General features: G+C 27.6%; 1 protein-coding gene across 2 annotated transcripts in view; it reads right to left on the bottom strand.

Annotated features, from left to right (window-relative positions):
• The window catches only part of LOC107437075 (cyclin dependent kinase Eip63E), a 108,153-nt gene extending 88,781 nt beyond the window's left edge, over positions 1-19,372 (bottom strand). For both annotated transcript variants that reach the window (XM_043047146.2, XM_016048957.3), the window contains exon 1: positions 19,221-19,372. In XM_043047146.2, the coding sequence (XP_042903080.1) occupies positions 19,221-19,254 (34 nt within the window). In that variant the 5' untranslated portion in view covers positions 19,255-19,372. The remainder of the gene's footprint in view (positions 1-19,220) is intronic.
• Between the last annotated feature and the right edge of the window lie 1,867 nt (positions 19,373-21,239).

Raw genomic sequence — 21,239 nt, 5'->3', positions numbered from 1 at the left:
ACTGTTCCATACTTTGCCTTAAACCAGTAGTTCCCAAATGGTGTTCCGCAGAACCCTAGGGTTCTGCGAAAGCGTTACAGTGATTCAGATAATTAGGAATTTTTTTTAACCAGTAATGTTTTTCAAAATCTGCAATTAAATTTATATCCAATTAATAATCCGTTACTAAATTTTTAAAATTTTCGCTCTTTTATGAAATGTTTGTAAACTAAGAAATAAAAAAAAGAATGTTTTTTCACCAATAACAAAATGAATAATGTAAAGGATATTCATTAATTGTAAATTCCATTAGTATTTCATATATAATAATAATACCCGAGTTCAACAAACTAGAAGTATTTTTCTCTGATAACCTTTCTTAAGTTTATTTTCTTCTTTTTTTGTTTTTATGTTAATGTAAACCATACTTCAGCTCAATAGTTTTAAAGTTCATACACGCATTAAAATTAAAATAAGAACTCGACTAGATGCCGCTCTGGACCTGGAAATTCAACTGCCTGACATAAAGCCTTTTAATGACTAACATTGATAAAAAGATATAAAGAAAAAATTTCATTCTTCACTCATTAACTAAATATTTTCAAAATAACTAATAAAATTTCGATCTCAAATTCTCAAAGTAATTAATAGCCTTTCGTTAATTAATAAATTCATGATTACTGATGACATGTATTCATTAAGTCTCGGAGTTCCGCCAAAAAAAGCTCGATAATTTATGATTCTACAGTTGAGAAACATTAGGAACCGCAACCCTATATCATACATTTTTTGAATGAACTATTTATAGTGCAATATTTCTTTTAGTAATATTATGCAAAAATTTTTTTGAGATTGAGATTGATTAGAAAATAATTAAGTAAGATTTAAAAATAATTAAACTTATTATCTGAAATTAATTTGATTTTAAATTTTTTGGATTGATATTAATTTAAAACCATTAATTTAACATGCGATCTAAAATTGATTTTATTTTAATTTTTGGAATTGAGATTGATTTTCAAAAAAAAAAAAAAAAATTTAGCTTATTATCTAAAATTAGTTTGATTTACATTTTTTCGGATTGAAGTTGATTTGTTAAAAAAAAATAATTTAGCTTATTATCTGAAATTAATTTTATTTTAAATTTTTTCTCATAGATATTATTTTTTGCTTTGAAAATTAGTGATTCGATTTTTTTTTCTCTTCAAAATTTTACCCACTGTAAAAAATTGTCAATAAACTTCTTTAGTGATTATAAAGGACTTAATTTATAAATCCTGTGTTTATGACTACAAAATAAACTCGATGAGAAATGATTAAATGAACGATCGCATAATTCCCTAGATAAAATATATAATATAGTTTCTTAGTGTCGTCTTCTATTCTTGACCCCATGCTGACCATAATTGCTATCCGCATCTATGTAAACAAAGCCCTTCATTGGTATTTTTTCTTTTGTTTTATCTGGAATTATTGGCAGATAGCCGTGCAAATCATTAATGAGAAAATAGCCTCCCATTACACATAATTAATTAATTTGGTGGGAAGTATACTTCCCTTAAATCTTATAAAGGGCTAATAAAAGAATAAAATTTTTTAATTATAATTGAATTTCAAACGAAAAATTGTGAAATTGCGATTAATTCATAAAGTGTAAGTATTGGGCAGCGACCTTTAATGAGCGACCTTTTTTTCGAGGAACCTCGATTTTATTATTAAAGTTCATTAAGAATGGTAAACATACACACCGAAAAGCCATTACATTATGACCACCCTGCTAATAACATGTAGGATCACCTTTAGCCCTCAAAACTGCTAGCACCCGCCGTGCCATTAATTCCACAAGGTGCTGATAGGTAGTCTGAGGTATCTGGTATCAAGCGCTCACCAACTGGTCCAGCAATTTCCTCACACTGCGAGGAGGTAGCGTGGCAGCACGAATTTGGTTTTTTACGTTGGACCACAAATGCTCTATTGGAATAAGGTCAGGGGAACTTGGGGGCCAAGACATGACTTGAAAGTCACTGGAATGTTCCTCGAACCAGTCCATGACGATTCGACCCTTATGACATGGTGCATTATCCTGTTGGTAAACACCACCCCCCGCAGGAAAAACTGTTGCCATGAATGGGTGAACCTGGTTTGCAACTACGTTCAAGTAGCTTACAGACGTCAGGGATTGTTCTATGAGGATTAAGGGTCCTAATGTGCCCCATGAAAACATTGTTTCTGGGCGAGAAACCATGAAAACTTGGATGAGCCAATTATTATAGAGTGATCATAATGTAATGGCTCTTCGGTGTATATTAACCAAAGAAACACTACTAATCATTTTGAAAATATTTAATTTGAGAAATTAATATTTCTTAGTTTCATTAAAAATAATCTTATAATTAGGTTTTATGTCGGTAGAATTCATAGGTCTAGAGCGGCATCTATTCTAGCTTTAAAGTTGGTTTTTGTTTATGTAAAAGCTAAAAATTAAATAAATAAGTTAAATTATGGTTTTCTTTGCAATGAAAATACAAAAGAACTGTCATAAATATTGAGAATTGTTGTCAGAGAAGCACATTTCTTTATTGTTGAATTTGGTTATTTTCTTTGAATTGAAAATCTTGATGGAAAGTACTAGTGTAAAATTATTACTTGAAAAATAATACTGTCTTGTAAGGTTTCAATTTTCGCTAACTCTCCATTTTAATAAACATTTCTTAAGGAAATACACAAAAATAAATAATTTGTAACATTTGGAGATCCTGTGAGAGTAAGGCGCGCCTCTCTTGGTGAGTGGTGGCCATTTGGCGATGAGATGTTGAGTTGGATCCAGAAAGTGAAAATGAGAGCATTGCTTTTGAACGGTCTCTCGCTCGAGATTAATTTTTATATGTTTTCGTGTGTTGTCTGATTGTTATGTTTGTTTGCATTTGTGCGTGTTGTGAAAATGTGAACATTTAACAAATAATAGATATCCAATACTGGAATGCTTCTTTGCCACACACTACAGTCTTTTTCATTGAAATTTTTCTTGAATAATTTCATTAAAAATCGAAATATTAAATAAATAATGATTAGATCTAAATATAATTACAGATATTGAAAATCATTACTGGCTTTATAAAAAATCTTAACTCTCGAAACCTCTGTGATCTCTCTACGGAACCCTAGGGTTCCACAGAACACTTCTTAGGAAACTGGTATGTCTGGAAAAGCATATCGAATGCATGAGCATGGGAAACCAAAGTTTTAAAGAATGTTTTGCATAAATGTGACTGAATTTCATTGATAGGCAATTAATTTTATTCTTCTAAACGTTAGAGCTCATTGATATGTTAGAGTTCAGAACCTCCAAAGAAAAATGCCCAACAGCGGTATACCTGATCTGAGCAGCCATTAAAATGAGAAATTTCGTTCCCAGGAAATTACACAAATATGTCCAATATATTGCCTAATACTGGAAACAAGTTATTTCTTTTCAAGCGCTCCATTTTTAATAAAACTAAATTATTACCTGAAACGCAGCATTTTTGTTGTTGGCAGTTTTCTATAGCAATATTCATATATTGCATGGATTTTGGAACACTATTTATTTTCCTGGTCTGATTTCGTATTCCTAAGTTGCGTTGTTTGTTAAAGAATATTTAAAAACTTTCTGAAGAATTTAAATGTAAATAGAATTTAGAATATGGACGAAATATTATTATTCATAGAATAATATTTGTAAGTATAGAATAAACGCTGTTAAAAACGATGCCGCATATCAGCCACAATATATTCATCATTCAGATACATTGTAAACTTAGTTCTATAAATTAATTATCGTGTGAATTCAACTTCTTAAAACAGAGTTTAGAGATATTATAATACATTTTATATATTCACTGAAAAAAAATATGATCAAAATTACGAGACCATTGTAAAATTGTAAAATTTACCGTGGTTTTTTCTCTATCACCAGAAAGCTCGGTTATTTTTATCGAAGCGCTTTGGTAATGATATCGGTAAAATTAACAATAAAAATACGATTTAATACGGTTAAAATTTGGTTAATGTAGTAAAATTTGTTAATTAACTCATTAAACCTTAGAGCATGGCATAAAAATCATTTATTCGGTCAAATTTACTTTTCAATTTTGCCTTTTTTATTAAATGTGTGGTTATAAGAACTAAAATTTTTAAAATCTGCATTTCCAGTGAACCGTTGAACGAAAAAATTACAAATCAGTGAACGGAATAATGGCAAAATGAATACCGTAAATTTTGGTTTTATTAATGGTTATGGTAATAATCAGAATTATGTTTTTATTTATTTTATTAAAAATGTCATCACCATAAATTGCGTTAATTTTAGCAGACTTATTCTCTCTGTGTTAATTTAGAATATTTAGAATTATTATATTAAAAACAATATTTAAAACCCTTATTTAACATTATATGCATTTCCTTAAAATATATAAACATTATATCGTGTCATGTGTGTTATTTAAAATTCGCACAAGGTTGTTTATTGAATTTTCTGCCAAAAGTCTTTAAAAAAAGCTAATATCGAAAATCTTTTGTCATTTCTTTTTCTCTCTGCACCATAATTTATATCGCGTTCCAACAAGACACTTTCGAAATTACAATGCATTATCATTAAATTTAACGCAAAAAGCTGATTAAACACAAGGCGCAGTTGACAAAAAAGTACATCTTTTTGCAACTGAACATTAATCTTAATATTATCATATTACTAAGACAACATTTTCAGCACTCTGACGTAATAACGCTAAATATTATGTTAACGCGATACAGCTATAAATTGGGCATTGAACAATTCATTTTCTCTGTACGACGTCGTAGATGCGGTTGCCATGGAAACGTCCCTTCTATCTTTGCTTTCCCCTTTCAACACCCGTCGTCTACGGCGATAAAATATACGATCGCATCGCAATGGCTATGCTTACTTCTATTTAGAAAAGGAACGTCAAAATAGTTCACCGTTCGGAATTTAAAATTTTCAAATTTACAATGCCGCGAAGAATTGGAGATGTTGTTCACGTATTGTACAATAACAAGGGAGCTTTTTTTATTTATTATTCTAGACTTATTTTGTGCGTTCGCCAAAACAGGGTAAAATCAATAGGCCATTGCACTATATCTGTGATGGTTTATTTGTTTTTGAAGATTCAAAGCATTTTTGCGCTGATACGAACTTAGCATATATACATTGTATACTTATTGTATTTTGGTATACTTAAATATAATATAATGCCATATATCATCCAACTATTTAAAAAGTCTTCAATTATTTTTACCCTTACTAATTTCAAGTTTGTTTGACAAGGCACATCAATGTCATACAATAGTTTTACTAATATTTTTTCATATATTATCATACTATGACATCACATGTATTCATACTATCATTACATAGGTATATTTTCATACTATTATTATATAATTTTAATTTTACGCAATGTTTTTTCCTTACATCAATACATTAGCAGAATTTATTAACAATATTTTTAAAATACTCCTTTTTAAAATATTAAAAAAAATATTTATTGTATTTAGTAGTATTTTTATAAATATACACTATTTCTTTGAAATATACTATCAAGAAAGGGAGAAATTCTTAAATATTTCAGGATTATATATGATATATATGATTATATGTGGTTATATATGATATGATAAGCATTGAATAAAAATATGTAAGCAAGTTTTAAAAATTATCCCAAAACTTTTTTAAAATTTTAGAAATTGCCAAGGCTTGTGGTTGCAAAAAATAATAAATTTACGACGCTTTTACTTTACTTAATTAATTTTTACTTTGCAAAAAAAACTAAAGAAAAAGTTATAATAATAATAATCGCAATAAGAGAAAGAAAAATTAATAATTTTAAAAAAACTTTAAAAAAAAAGGTATACGAAGTGCTGGAATTAGAAGACTTACGGGTACACTTGGCAGGAAATACTCATATATTGACTGAAAATAATAATTAAAACAGCATTAAAATTGACATAAATACTTGAGAAACTGAGGTTTGCATCACTAACATTTTAAAATCAGAACATTTCATAAACATTTCTTGAAAAATGTACAACATTTCCTATTTCTTATCTTTTTAATATTTTCAGTTCTGAGAAGGCGCATATGTTGGCAATTTCAGTGATTTTGTCATTTTTTTTGTATCGAGGTTTTAGAATCTTTAAATAAAAATAGATTTCTTTTAATAAAGAAAAATGTTTCAACAGAAATTATCTTTTCTTATAAATCCGAAATTTTAATAAAATTATTTTACATTCGTATTAAAGTTCGGTTTTTCAGTGTAGATGTAAAAAAAAAAATTTTTTTACAGACATTTGAGTTATATTTTAATATATCTTCATTTGTAATAATTTTATGTTTCAAAATATTTTTTTAAAAAATAAATATATAAATAGAATAATTATATATATAAATATATATAGAATAATATATATAAATATATATATAGAATAATATATATAAATATACATATAGAATAAGTAAATATATAAATTAAAATAACTGATGATTGATGGTATAAGTTATGCATTTTTTACAAAATATAAATCTCCAGACACGTATTTTGACAAGACATACTCTTTAATTTTAAATAAAAATAATAGAATTATAATAAAATTCCTCGAAAACATTTAAAGTTACATAAAAGTTTATTTTATAAATTGAATGACTACTAGGAGGGAAATGAAATTTATTAAAAACTGAAGATGCGAACTAGAAAACGATAAACTTGAATTCGGGAGGAAAAGAAAGTCATTTCTACATCAATACGTGTTCCGAATATTTTCATTTTCTACTTCACTTTTGCAGTAAAAACGTCCTTTACAAAAAAAACTGTATAAATATACTTATTTATTGGAATAAAATGGTTTGTCTATGAGCATTAAAGGCAACAAATTGATGGAATCCAAAAATGAATAAATAAAATACATAATCAAATAAACATGAAGTTATAAGGAAATATATTTTGAACACGAATGAAGATAATGCATTTTCAATAGATTTTGTTTCTATATTTGAATTAGTAATGATATATTTCATGCATTTATGATTAAATACAAAATATTCTTAGACACTCTGAGAAAAAAGTGTGACCAGAACTACCAGAATATGGTAAAATTTACAGCGTTTTTTTAATATGTGCATCGAAAAGCTTACTAATCTTTACTGACGCACTTTGATAATGAATTTTGGTAAAATTAATAATAAAATATGGTTTCATAATATGCACAAAAATTTGATAATTTTATCACGATACTTTAGAAGCATTGCATAAAAACCATTTATTACTTTTCAAATTTGTAATTTTTACTAAATGCGTGGTAATGAAGAACTATTGTAAAAACGGAAACTTTAGAAGTATAGCATAAAACCATTTATTACTTTTCAAATTTGTATTTTTTACTAAATGTGTGGTAATGAAGAACTATTGTAAAAACGGAAACTTTAGAAGTATAACATAAAAACCATTTATTACTTTTCAAATTTGTATTTTTTACTAAACGTGTGGTAATGAAGAACTATTGTAAAAACGCAAACTTTAGAAGTATAGCATAAAAACCATTTATTACTTTTCAAGTTTGTATTTTTTACTAAATGTGTTATAATGAAGAACTACAATTGTAAAAGCGGAATATTAACGAAAAAGTTACCAAATGAGTGGTTTAAATATGATATATTTAGGATTTTGCTACCAGAATTACGTTTTTTTAAAAGTTAAACTTATTTTTCACTTTTTTTTTAAACCAGAAATGTCATTATTATACGGTATAGTAATTATCTCCAGCTTTTTTCTCCGTGCATATAACTACTTCTCGTATATTTTGATATTTACCATATTTTCCGTTAAAATTGCAAAATAATTTTAATGAATGTTAATGTCCATAATTAAACCTACTGTTCTCAAAAGATGTTCCACAGAGCTCTTGGGTTCCGTAGAACCGTCAAAAAGGTTCCTCGACTTAGCTCTTTTACGTTCATAACTACAATTAATTGTTTTAATGTTCATAAATGCAATAAATTGTTTAATCTATCAGAACACTACAAGCCTTTGGTATTTATTCTGATGAAATTAATAACAAAATATTGTTTTATAATATGTGATAAAAATTTGGTAAACGTGGCAAAAATTGGTAATTTTATCATGATACCTTAGAGCATAATTTTTTAATTTTATTTTGGTTCAGCATCCACTTTGAAAGACAAAAATTTTTCGACACCCTCGAAGAGTAAAATATTTTTTTCATTCATTTTCTTTATCGTTTAACATTTTTGATATGATATACTAGAATCATGCCGTTTGTTTTTAAAATAAATACTTTCCAAACAAGTTGTCCTATAATGATTTTTTAACCAAGTTAAGGCTTGTTAAACCTTAAAATTTAAATGCTTTAAAAAAACAACAGAAAAATTCAATGATTTTTTACAAATTAAAAATAACAGTTTGTATTTTTGAAAATAAAAAAAGTCTTCTCAGATTTTTAAGTGCTAAAACGTAGAATATCAATATTTATGTGGAACATCGAGCAAAGTAAGAGTTTCTCTTTTTTCATAGTAAAATGGGTTAATACTCTTTTACTTAATTGATATATCAAGAACTGCTTAAATCTAATAATTTTATAAATATTGTAAATGTATAAAGTTGGAAATTGTAACTGATTTTTTGATATAAAATTTTCAAAAAAAATATCAATTTTAACGTATACAAAGTGTACTTATTTTTTAAAATTTCTTCTGCAAATTCTTACTTATTAGAAAACTAGAACTCTCCACCTCCCACGATGGAAACCTGAGCCTTAGAGGATAGCATAAAAGTCAGTTATTCGATTAATTTTACTTTTAAGTTTTTGTATTTTTTATTAAGTGTAGGGTAATAAGAACTGTAATTTTCAAAACCAGAAATTCCAGTAAATCGTTACTATATGAACGGAAAAATTACCAAATGAATGAATGATTTAAATACCATATATTTTGATCTTATTAACCAGAATTATGTTTTTTTTAAAACAGAACTATGGTTTATTTAAAATAAAATACTTCAAAAAATAATTAACTCTTTTTATTTAAAAAAAATATTAAAAAGGCGGAAAACAAAATAATCAAAAAATATAATCACTTCATCAGAAATTTGCTTTGAAAAAATTGTTTTAAATATTTTTATATTTAAACAATATCTTGTATTTGTTTTTAAGCAATATCTTGCATTTGGAATGATTAAAACATTTTGGTGATTTTTTTGAAGTTTACTGTTTGCAAACTGCCTGGAGCATTTTTAGAGATTTTTTTTTCTCACAATGATGCCACTCAGAATTCTTTAAAAAAAGTTTTTATTTTTTTTCACCGAATAAGCGCAACTACATTATCATTAATGTCGGTTCCTTTTCCTGTTTTTCCTTTCTTTTTTTATTTTTGTTTATAGTTTCTCAACTTATAAAAAGATTCTCTTTTAACGAAATGGGCCACTGATTTTTCTCAAATACGCTTAAGTTCTTTAACGGCTTTCGAAGGTCTGTCTAAAGAGTCTGTTACGTTTTATCGATAAAACTGTTTTTTTTCCTTCTCGCCAGAGTGTTACAAAAAGAAAAAAAGAAACAGTTAGTGCTAGCCAGTATGAGTAAGGTAAACGGGAAAAAAACGGATACAAAAAAAATCCCTTCCCTACCGGATCTTTCCCCTGGCTCGTTAGTTTCCGGAAGTGAACGCATGATGACTTCCGGAGAATTCCGATATGTTTATGAAGCACCTCCGCCAATTTTAGAACTATCGTAGTTCGTGGAAAATGTCATGTCTACTTTCAAGAGAATGTTACTTATGGGAGAAAAAAAATTTGAATGATAAAAAATATTTGAGGCACGTTTCTTTTAACAAAGCAAAGGGTAACATTTTAAAGTTAACAATTCTAGCCCCAAGTATGTGACATTTTGCGAAAGTTAGAAGGATATCTTTGAATTTATTTTAAAAAGTAAAATATCAGCCGTCACATTAATTCATCAACCCTGCTTTTCATCAAGTTTCGTAACGGCACTTTTTTTTATTATGCATTATAATTCAAAACAAGCAGATTTGCAAGTCTTGATGATTTCTTTTTATTCAAAATTTCTTTAGAAAAAGTTTGTTATAGTGTCCGAAAATAGGTTTTAAGTCCAATAATTAAGAAATTACGTTCAGCCATGCCAACTTTTTTAGTTAAGTTGTGACTATAAAGTTCAAAATTAAAATATTTCTATACAGTTGCCCAAAATAATAAAAATTATTAATAATATATTATCTATTAATTGAATAGTCATGTATTCAAATCCAAGTTTGGTGGTACGAGGTGCCAATCGTAAACATGATAGACATTAAATCTGCAGTCCTTATTTTAAAGTAAAGTACGAAATCAGACGCCAAATTATACATTCTCAAAGTACACACAACTTTTTTTTGACAAATTTGGAATCCTGATTAAAAATATACAGAGGAACAATCTTGAAATTGTGGATCCAATAACATGGTCACGAAAGTTTCTTAAAGATTAGATCCTCATTGCTACTTTTGCCTCTTGCGTGTTACGCCATCTCAAATAATTTATTTCTTAGGAACTAGTTAAGAAACAATTCTTTTCAAATGTTTTTGTTTAAATGTGGAAGATGGTGTAAAAAATTGCATTCCTCTTAAAATAATTTTTTTGTCATTAATATATTAATTAAAGATTATTAAAAAAATATTTCGTGCATGAATAAACGAATTTTAAAATGGTGTGCAAAAAAATTCGATTTGCCTAAGAATTGACCGAAATATTGCGCAGTAAACAAAAAGCGAAATTAACATTATAGGGGCCGGCATTACAACCGCTTTTTCTGACAAAAATATTGGGAATGTAATTTTCAGATTTCAGTTATTGAGGGCTGTTCCATTTTTAGGGTAAGAAATCCAAATCCGTCGGAAAACAATGATGTTTATTTATAGAAAGTAGATTTCTTCTGATTTCGTAACTTAAAATTATCGTCTTCTCTAATTAATAAGCATATTTAAGATTGAACTCTCGAATCATTAAGGGAAGCAAGACGTTTTCGATGTCGAAAAAATGATTTTTTCAACCTTATCGACAAGCCATTTTTTCTTAATATTAAATACATTTTAAAACTTTAAACTTTACATTTATGACAACTACATATTAATATAATTCAATAACAATAAAAAGGAATTTAAAATGTTTATACATTTAATTTTTATAAATATTTGAAAATTTAATGTAAATATAATTTTTTTTTTACCAGAGATAACTTTCGGTACGTTCGTACAAAAAACAAGTCATTGTAGAGTTATGAAAATTTCTATGCTTGTACATATACCTTATTTACATTTAATTAACTATATAAAGTTTATTTTTTTCATTATAATTGTGTTATACAGGGACAGTTTTTCAAAATTTGAACGAAATTTTGCATTTTTTTCAGAAATACTACATTTATTTTGCTTATATCTAATATATTCTGAACATATTATGAAACAAACTATTTCACCTGATTTTTCAAACATATTTACATGAGTGTAGGCCAATTTTTCGTTGATATTTCATGTAGAAAATTTTTTGAGCGTACCGAAAGCTATGTCTGGTTAAAAAAAAATTATATATACATTACATTTTCAAATATTTATAAAAATTAAATTTATAAACATTTTAAATTCCTTTTTATTGTTATTGAATGATATTAATATGTAGTTTTCATAAATGTAAAGTTTAAAGCTTTAAAATGCATTTAATATTAAGAAAAAATGGCTTGTCGATATGGTTGAAAAAAACATTTTTTCGCCATCGAAAACGTCTTGCTTCAAGAAAGTATAATAAATAATATTTGTTTTATCAGTTTTTTGGATACAAAGTTATTACGATCTTATTTTTTTGGATTTGCCCACTGTTTATAAAAAAGTTAGATTTAAGTTCTTACAACCTAAATTTGTAGTTAAATTTTAAGAAGTCAGATCTGTTAAGAGAAAAATATTAAAAAAATCATTATTAAGCATAGTATTAAAATAATTTTTTAGCACTAAATCAAAAGCATGATTTTTTTAGCAATTTAAAACAGTTCCAAATTCTAATTCTTTAAGCTATTTTAATTTGATCATTCGCAGGAGAAATTAATTCATACAATTATCATTAATATATGATTTGCAGCAGTTTCAATTTCAAAATGTCAAATCCCAGCAGTTTCTTTTTCAAGATGATTAAAAAAATTTTTAGTAAAATAATTTCATTGATAGTATCTGTAACTTGCGTGATTATCTACTTGTTATGAGACTTAATTAAAATTCATTCAAGCAAATTCCATTGCCATAATAAAATTTAACAATACAGGGTGAACGGAAGTTATTTTACCAACTTTGAAGCACATTTAAACCAAATCAAATTTAATTTTTGGTTCCCTTAATCAAAATTAAATAATTCTGTTGCTTGAATTTCAGCAAATAAGTTTTTAGCAGAGTAAGGATCTTCTTTCATACTATTTGCATTTTTGAATGTTTTTTCTCCAAAGAATTTGAGATTTTAATTGTACTAAACCTACATCATTCTTGTCTCAATTCGAAGAAAAGACTCATATCAAAGGTAAACTTACATAACTATTTTTTTAAGTAAATGATAGTCTACTCCTAAATAGAATTAAACTATCATTTAAATATTTTACATCCAAATAGCCTTGAATGTCTTAAAAAAGCTTTTACGAGATGCTATCAGAATTTTCATTCTAAACTTATGGTCAAATAAACGGCAACAGCGTGTCAATCCAATTAATTATAAAATTAACGGTAAATAACATTTTTACCTTAACGGTTATGAAACAGTTTACAAATAATGCGGTTATTAGACCATGAATACAAAACTATTTGGTTTCTTTACTATTTGACAAAAATGGTCTCTTAGCGATTTACAACTAAAATGGTTTCAAAACCGTAAAAGATAAATTTAACCGGACATACATTAGAGCTAGGCTTTTCATTAGGTAATGGGCATAGGAGAGTTCAGGATACTGAAAACTCTTCACGTGTGAAAGGTAACGGAGGAAATATTGTGGTGTCAGCACTGAGACTTGAACCCCAGTTTTGTCGGTCCTAAGACGGACAGATTAGCCCTCGGCTATAATATGTATTCAACTGCAAGTAACTAAGTGGTTTCATTAGGTGGGCTTAGTTGTTGCTTCAGAACTCTGGCTGTTTAACCGTTTTAGATGAAAGCAGTTAAGAAACGGTTTTTCTCACAGTCGACAAACAGTTTGATTTCCATCGTATTTAGGGTTGATTGTTTTGTTTGAATATGGTAAAATAACAATGAAATAAATTGTTGTTTAATAATTTGGTCCGAGAATTTTCTAACTGCATGTACGTGAAAGATATTAATTATACTATTTAGTTCAGAAGTTAATTTTATTTTATTTTATAACCGTCGTTGAACAGCCGACCCAAATTGATAGGTTTACGACTACTAATGTTCAACTCCGTAGCCTAGTAATTTTGAACCCAATCCAGAAGACCATGGACTTCCTGGATCGAGTATTGGGAGAAATTTGCCTTCGTGGAGGACTTTTTGATAAAGCTAACCCGCATTTGCGTCACATGGAGAGGAAGACCACGAGAACCTCCCACGGTTAGCCTGACGGCAAGGGGACTCTAACCCATAATCCGTCTACCACTGAGGATATTTTACGTCACCACTGTGGTCGGTGCAAGCCGGATGCGGAATTTTTATCGACTGGGATTCGAACCCGGTTCGCCACATTGGAAGGCGAACGTTCTATCCCCTGAACTATCGCGGCTCTCAAAAGTTAATTGAAAGGAAAGAAAAAAAAACGTGATATATACATGTAAGATATAAGCATGTAAATTTTAGTTCATTAATCAATCATATTACTTCATCCGAAGTAATAGCTTACAATTTTTTAAAAACATTTTTATAATAAAAGAGCTTTGACTAAAAATATGTTTAGAGTAAATAAACTACTGAAACTAAACACCATAGAGAAACAGAAACTAAAAAAATATTCAAAATAAGTGCGCAACTTACAAACTGAATAATAAATGACTTGCAAAGGACTACCAAATACTTCAAACAAACCAGTAATCTTAGCTTCGATGGAGCATGTCAATATATTATTTTCAGATTACGGATGTAAGCTTTTTTTATCCATCCGTAAAATCTTTGAAATAAAGCTTTCTTCTTTGAGAGTAATAGAAAAAAATTCTTTATCCTTCAGGAAGGAAATTGTTTTAGCTTTACAAATCTTTACAAAATGCTTATCTTTTTGTATTTATCTTATTTCTGTTCAATGTATACTATTTATCTTCTTTTTTTCCAACATTTCATGTTTATAATACACATAGTAGTCAAGCATACTGTGTGTTCTAAAGTTTAAAAAATTTGTGATTTAATTCGAAAAAATTCGCTTGTACAATGATAAAAAACGGACAAAAGTAAACGGACCACCCTAAATAACTTTTGATCTAATTATTGGATTTTCAAGTTCTAGGACGGAATCTTAATTGTTCGAAGAGGGGACCTCAAATATGCAAAATAATCAGTGCAGACGATATTTTTAGTTAGAAAATCATTCAAAAAAAAGTTCTTTCTCTGAATAAACATATCATTTTTTCGATAAATTTGGTTTTCTGACTCCAAAAATATAGGGAATAGTCGCAATTTGGGAAATATGGTTATAAAAATAAATAGTATGGACTGGAGAGAGGCCCAAAGTTTGGTCCCCTTAATGCTAAATTCACTTTTTGCGTATTTTGAGATATCTCTTGAAAAATGTTTTAAGTGAATTAAAAAATTTTTGCTCACAATAATACAATTTATTCAGCCAAAGAAAATTCCATGGAAAAATAACTCTTGGTGAGCATTTGCTATTCTTAATTATTTTGTAATAGTCGAAAAATTTTTTAATTGTAAAGAATAAAATTTTTACATCATTTTAAAGAATCTATAGAACATCAAATTTCTTTATTTTAAGATCATGTCAAAATGTCATCATGTTCATAATATCATGTCAGCATGTCAAAATGCAAAATATGAGAGAAATCGGTCAAATAGTTCCTGAGAAATTGTATTTTAAAAACACGACTTTTTCAAAATTGAATTTCTCATAATTTATTCAATCGATTTTGCTTATATTTTGTATTTTGTCATTTAAAACTGTATCCTTTAAAATTATGTGCTTTACAAATCAAAAAATTTCGACTATTATTAAATAAAATATTAAAAAATACTAAAAGTTATATTTTGCATGGAATTATCTTTGGATGAATGCATTTATGATTGTGTGCAAGAACTAACCCGCATTTGCGTTACATGGTGAGGAAAACCACCGGACCCTCCCATGGTTAACCCGATGGAAAGGGGATTCTAACCAATGAGCCGGCTGCCACTGAAAATATTTTACATCAGCACTGTGGTTGGTTCGAGTCTGGAGCAGAATTTGTATGAACCAGCCATCGTTGGGCTTCGAACCTGGGGCACCTCATTGGAAGGTGAGCGATCTATCTTCTGAGCAACCGACTGTCAATACCTGTCAATTGCAATTTTTTTAATCTAGTTCTAAAAATTAGTATTCAACTCGTTTATCATAAAAATATTTAGTTTATACACGTATTTACGCGCGATCGTAAATTTAAATTTCAAATAAGCGTTCAAACTATGACATTTTCCTAAAAGACACAAAATTTTTTTTACTTAATTAACATAACTTATAAACTGTTTTACAATATCATAAATGAACTTAGCAAAAACTCTAAAACTAAGTTCATAATTCCTTTTAGATATTATCTTTTAAAATTATGTTACAAAATGTTTAAATAGCTTATGCGGAAAAAAAAGTTTCAAAATGAAAATTAAAGGGTAAGCACGCATAAGAAAATTTGTTTTCTGATAAAGCTAATTGGCGAAAATGTTTAGTTAACTCATTAAAGAGAAAAAAGATAGAAAGTTGGAAGATTAATGTGCCGTTTCAAAACATTTTTGCAATTTCACGGTTGAGTTACAATTTCAATTACTGCAGACACGGTAAAATAAAAACAAAAACTAACATCGTTAAGATTAAAGTTTAGAGAAGCTCAGAATAATTTTGAATAACAAATTCAAATGAAGCTAAGGGTTTGAAGATTTATTAATAGAGTTTGTTTATCTGTAATTTATGAATCAAATCAGCAAAAACATCTTTTTAGTTTTCCTTGTTGTCAAGCGTGATTATCTAAATAGAGATTTTTTATTTATTGTCTAGGCAATTAATGTACAAAAATATCAAATAATGTTATAAAATTTACAATGTAAAGCATTTTTTTTTAAATTATTCAGTTTTTTTCATATCAGCAATCTAATTATTTGCTTTATGTACTTACTGTGAATTAAGCAGTAAAAAGGAATAGTGATAATTTAAAAAAAATATTTACTGAAGGAAACACATTAGAATTTTTTTTAAAAAATTACTTTTCTTAAAATTAGCATTTAAGCAAAGTTCGTGGTTTTTTTTCTTCGAATTTTTAATTCATGAAGAATTACAGAAACTTAAAAAACTCTTATAAGTACTCTCAACGTAAATGCTCGAATGAGTTATAACAACTTTTCAAAAATTGAGACAAAAAATAATTACCAATAAATTTTTATTGTATGTTGTAGAAGGTAAATATTCTGTTTTTTTTTTCAAAAAATATTATTCAGTAAACCACCAAACATATCTATTAAAAATTAGCATGTTATAGGAAATAACAAACAATTTTTTGTATTTTCAATCAATATGAAAAAATATGCAGCAATATGAATATTTATTTTTCGTCATTTCTATTGAAAAAATATTATAAAAACTATTAATCATGCTTATTATTTTTGAGTTAAAAAATTATTTATAATTTTTCGAACGTTATACTATAGTATTAATACGTCAAATAATTGTATTGTCGCATGTTTCGCGTCTTCTTATTCTAAAAAACGATAGAAATTCCTGGATATAAGTTTTACTACTAGTCTGTACTTTCAGCTGAAAATGTTTCCTAATGTTATTTTTCATGAATGTAAGGTGTTTAAATATAAAAAAACAAATAAATATCAACTTGCTTTTGTTTCAAAATAAATATTTTATGTCGATGTAAGAAGAAAATTTCAAGGTCATGTTTCCACAGACATCATTTCATTTCCGTCCTTGAGTTTATTTTGTAAATTAAAATTAATAAATCTCTTCAACAAAAGGTGTTAAATTATTTCATTTAATTTGTCTGTAAAGTTAGTAAACATAGAACTACGCATATAGAAGTAATAGAAATAATTGCAGCTAACAGTTCTTCTTTATTAAACTAATTTTTTTTTATCTGTGTGAAAATTAAAGAAAGTCGAATAATTTTCAACAATTTTAATTTCACTCATCTTTTCAAACATGAAGATATTCGGGTATTTTTTTCATAACCAGTGTACCAGTGTACAGTATAGGCATCATTTTAACATTTGTCTTTTATGAGATGTATGTAGATCTTGAAAAATACGAGAGAGCTACAGTGATGTAAAAATAGTTTCGCTTAATAATTAATGTTTATCTTGCTTTATTTCAATAAAATAATTGCCCTACACCGTAAAAAATTTCGGATTAAATTACGGTATTAAGTACCGACACTTTGGGTGTATCATCTATCAAATCCATTTTTACAGTAAAATATTATACCGTAATTTTTACAGTAATATTTATTTATTTAGAATGATTCAGTGATTGCATGTTAATTTTTACTGTGAAGATCAGATTTTAAGTTCTGTATAAAATGAAAACGAAAAATAAATTTTTAAGCAAGAAGTTTCAAAAGTGAATTTTTTTTTCAAATCTTGAAATTTGTCAACGCAACTTTTGTTTAAATTTTTAAATTTTTTTATATTATTATATTGTGCGTCTTGGTATACATTTAAGGTATATATTTAATTAGAGGGTTGAAAAAATAAGTAACAAAAATCAGGTCTGTGTTACTCTATTCGATCGTAATACTATGTACAATAAATAAACAGACATGCAATGAATAATGATGTAGTATTAGTAACCAAGTACAGAATCACTGCTTATTGATTTAACACAAGCAACTATATACACAATAAGTAACAAGAATTAATATGTTGAAGTTTGAGCTAAAGCTTTGAATAAATTGCAGTAAGATTCAAGGGTCAATAAATAAATGATTTTGTAAATGAAAGTAAAAAAATATAACTGTTACATGTATTCTGCATAATGTCATAAACAGTTTATTTCTATTTGTAAAATCTGGGAAATTTTGTTTACATAAGGATAATAGCATTATATTTTTTCTTATAGATAATTGCATCATATTGTTCAATAAAATATTAGGAAACATAACAACCAACTATATTGTTAGTTTTTATTTTCGATATTTCTGTCTTTCCACTTCTTAGTGAAACAAATAAATAAATAAATAATTTTGGGTTTTTTAATTTTTTAATTTCATTGTATTGTTCCTACTTAATCATTTGCTTAACGTAGGTATGCTGTTTAACGTTTAAGAACAATGTATGTTTCAAAGATTAAATAATTTTTTTCTTATGAAATTTATCATTATATTATACAATAACATAGTAGAAGACGTAACAAAATATATAATCCTTTTTTGAATTTTATACCCTTTTAAAAAATGTTTACATTAGAAATTAGAATTGGTCTATAAATCTGCCATTTTAGACAACGACTTCATCGATTATTTTAACGCAAGTAACAAGTTGAAGTTATGACTCATTCTCTTTCGGGAATTCCCTGTCTGCGTTTTGATATTTTTGTAATCAGTTCCTTTTCAAAATCTAAAATTCCGCACAATTCTCTTTTTATTTTTTCATTCAAATATGACATTCTTTCAAAATTAGGAAATGAAATAAATAAAAACATCACATTTCAAAACATAACCGCAATTGACCACTATCCGGCATGACCTTTGTCCAAAAAGATAGGTCAAGATTATCGGACTGTAAAAAGTCCGGACAAAATGGGGGTGACCTCATCCCCTATCCCAACAGGTGACTGCCAACCAACATGAAGAGAAGTGAAAAGAAAAACCCGGCAAAAAAAAAAAGAAGATAGAACTACGCATTGCGGCTGGCTTCATGAAGGATGCTTAAGAGCACAGCTGGAACAACAAGGATGCGGACTGGGATGCTCGGGATCAGGAAGATCATGTTTAGAAAAGATACAGAAGGATGTGGACTTACCTTCCTTGGCGTATCTGTTGGCGTCGACGGCCATGGTGTTTTCGTCTATAAACCTCGATCCCTACATCATTTGCTTGAAACGCTTACCGGTAGAAAAACAGAAGGGGGAAACGACACCGGCGCCGCCCTAGTGGGGCCTGCGCCCTATGAGCGGTCATCTAGATACGATGAATAGAACCGGAGACTCTAAACAATATCCATCAACTGTTGGGGCGAAAACAAGTCATTAAGTAAAGGTAGTAAAAAAACGGATTTGCGTTATATGATAGAAGAAACGCTTTGTTTTCATTTTTTGGAAGGCTACAGCCAAGGGCGGCATATTGTTTGATTTCTATAAGCTTGAAAGTAAATAAAAATGGAATAAAAATAAGCGCAATTATGCTTATAAAAGAAACTCTTTGTTGCGTTGAAGAAAAATAAACTTTGTGATGCTAATAATGAATTTTTATTAATTATTTTTTAATGTTTTCTTGAGTATAATAAACGGATAAACTTAAAATAAAAGAGGCATAATCCTTTTTAATATGCAGAATGAATTTATGTAATTTATGACTTGAAGTTTTATTTGGAATTTCAAATTAATTTTTTGCAGTGTAAAATACGCGTAAAAAAACTTTATTTTCCCATCAATTCTAACTTCCTTAGAGTTTGTTAAAAAAACATATTCCAGCATCAATAATAGGTTCGTGTTTGTAACACTAAATAGGGTGTTACCTTATTAAAAACTTCAGTTTCTTCAAAAATATATAAATAGTAAAAAACAGTCGACTTGTTTCAAGAGCTTCCAAAATAGAAGCCCATTTTGTACGCGCTTGAAACGTTGTGACTGCTTTCTTTTTTGCTATCTATATATTTTTGAAGCAAATTAATTTTTTAATCAAGTGATTTATTACTGCTTCAGTATCTTGGGTTTATTTATTTAGTTAAATAAGATGGTTATATACTTTTTAATTTGCTTGATAGCTTTTATTTCAGTTACAATTTTTTTTCACTTTAATAAATATATTTTTCTAAGAAATAAAAATGATTCGCTACTATTCTGTTTAATTTCAAATTTACCGACTCTGAGATTTTCTAAACAGCAAAAAAATTTTAGTACATAAAGAAGCAACATACTCATTTATGATTTAAAATATATGCATAGATATGTATATATATATATTTCTTATTTTATATATTTTTCGTTATAACCAACGTTTATGCGCATTTATACGCACATTTTAGCAGGTGTATAAATTTAAAAAATTGAGCTTCTTTAAAATTTCGTGTTATTTGTCAAGGTTTAAAGCAAAGTGTATATCTGGTATTAAACATTTTTTTTCATCAAATTCATTCACATATAAAAATTGCAATTTTAAGAACTACTTTTAAGAAAATTAAAAAAAAAGATAATTTAAATGAGTAAGATTAAGCTATGATATACAGATTCTTTCGTTTTTCGCAATTGAGGTATGCTCGGGAAATATGCTTTTAATGCATACAACAACAAGTATTTGTGTGTGAGTGTCTATAACTTCTTAGCAGTAAAGGCTTATAATATTAAGATAATTATCGCCTCCCGTTACTGAAAAAGGGAGCTAAAGGGACGATATCCTTTGTTTAAACGTGAAGCCCATAGTTATGATTAATTCTACATTTCTTCGCTTTTGATTAATTTATCCATAGTTTTAAATTCTTTATTGGAAATATTCTGTCATTTGTCGAGGTTTAAACAAAGCTCTATATCTGGTATCTGGTTGTTTTTTTTTATCATACCCATTCACCTGTTTAAAAAGCAATCTTAAAAACTTTTTTTTAAAGTTAGTAAAAAATAATTAGAATAAGTAAGATTAAGTTATGATACTCAGATAATTTCGTTTTTTTTTTAAATTGGAGTATTTTCTTGAAATATGGTTTTAATGCACACATTAACAAATATTTGTGTGTGAGTGACTTTATTTTCTTAGCAGAATTTTAATTAGCTGTAAAGGCTTATAATACTCTGCTAATTATTGTCTCCCGTCTCTGAAATAGTAGACT

This window comes from Parasteatoda tepidariorum, chromosome 1 (assembly GCF_043381705.1).
Source record: "Parasteatoda tepidariorum isolate YZ-2023 chromosome 1, CAS_Ptep_4.0, whole genome shotgun sequence".
NCBI classification, from domain to species: Eukaryota; Metazoa; Arthropoda; class Arachnida; order Araneae; family Theridiidae; genus Parasteatoda; species Parasteatoda tepidariorum.
This window is presented reverse-complemented; position numbering and strand designations above follow the sequence as displayed.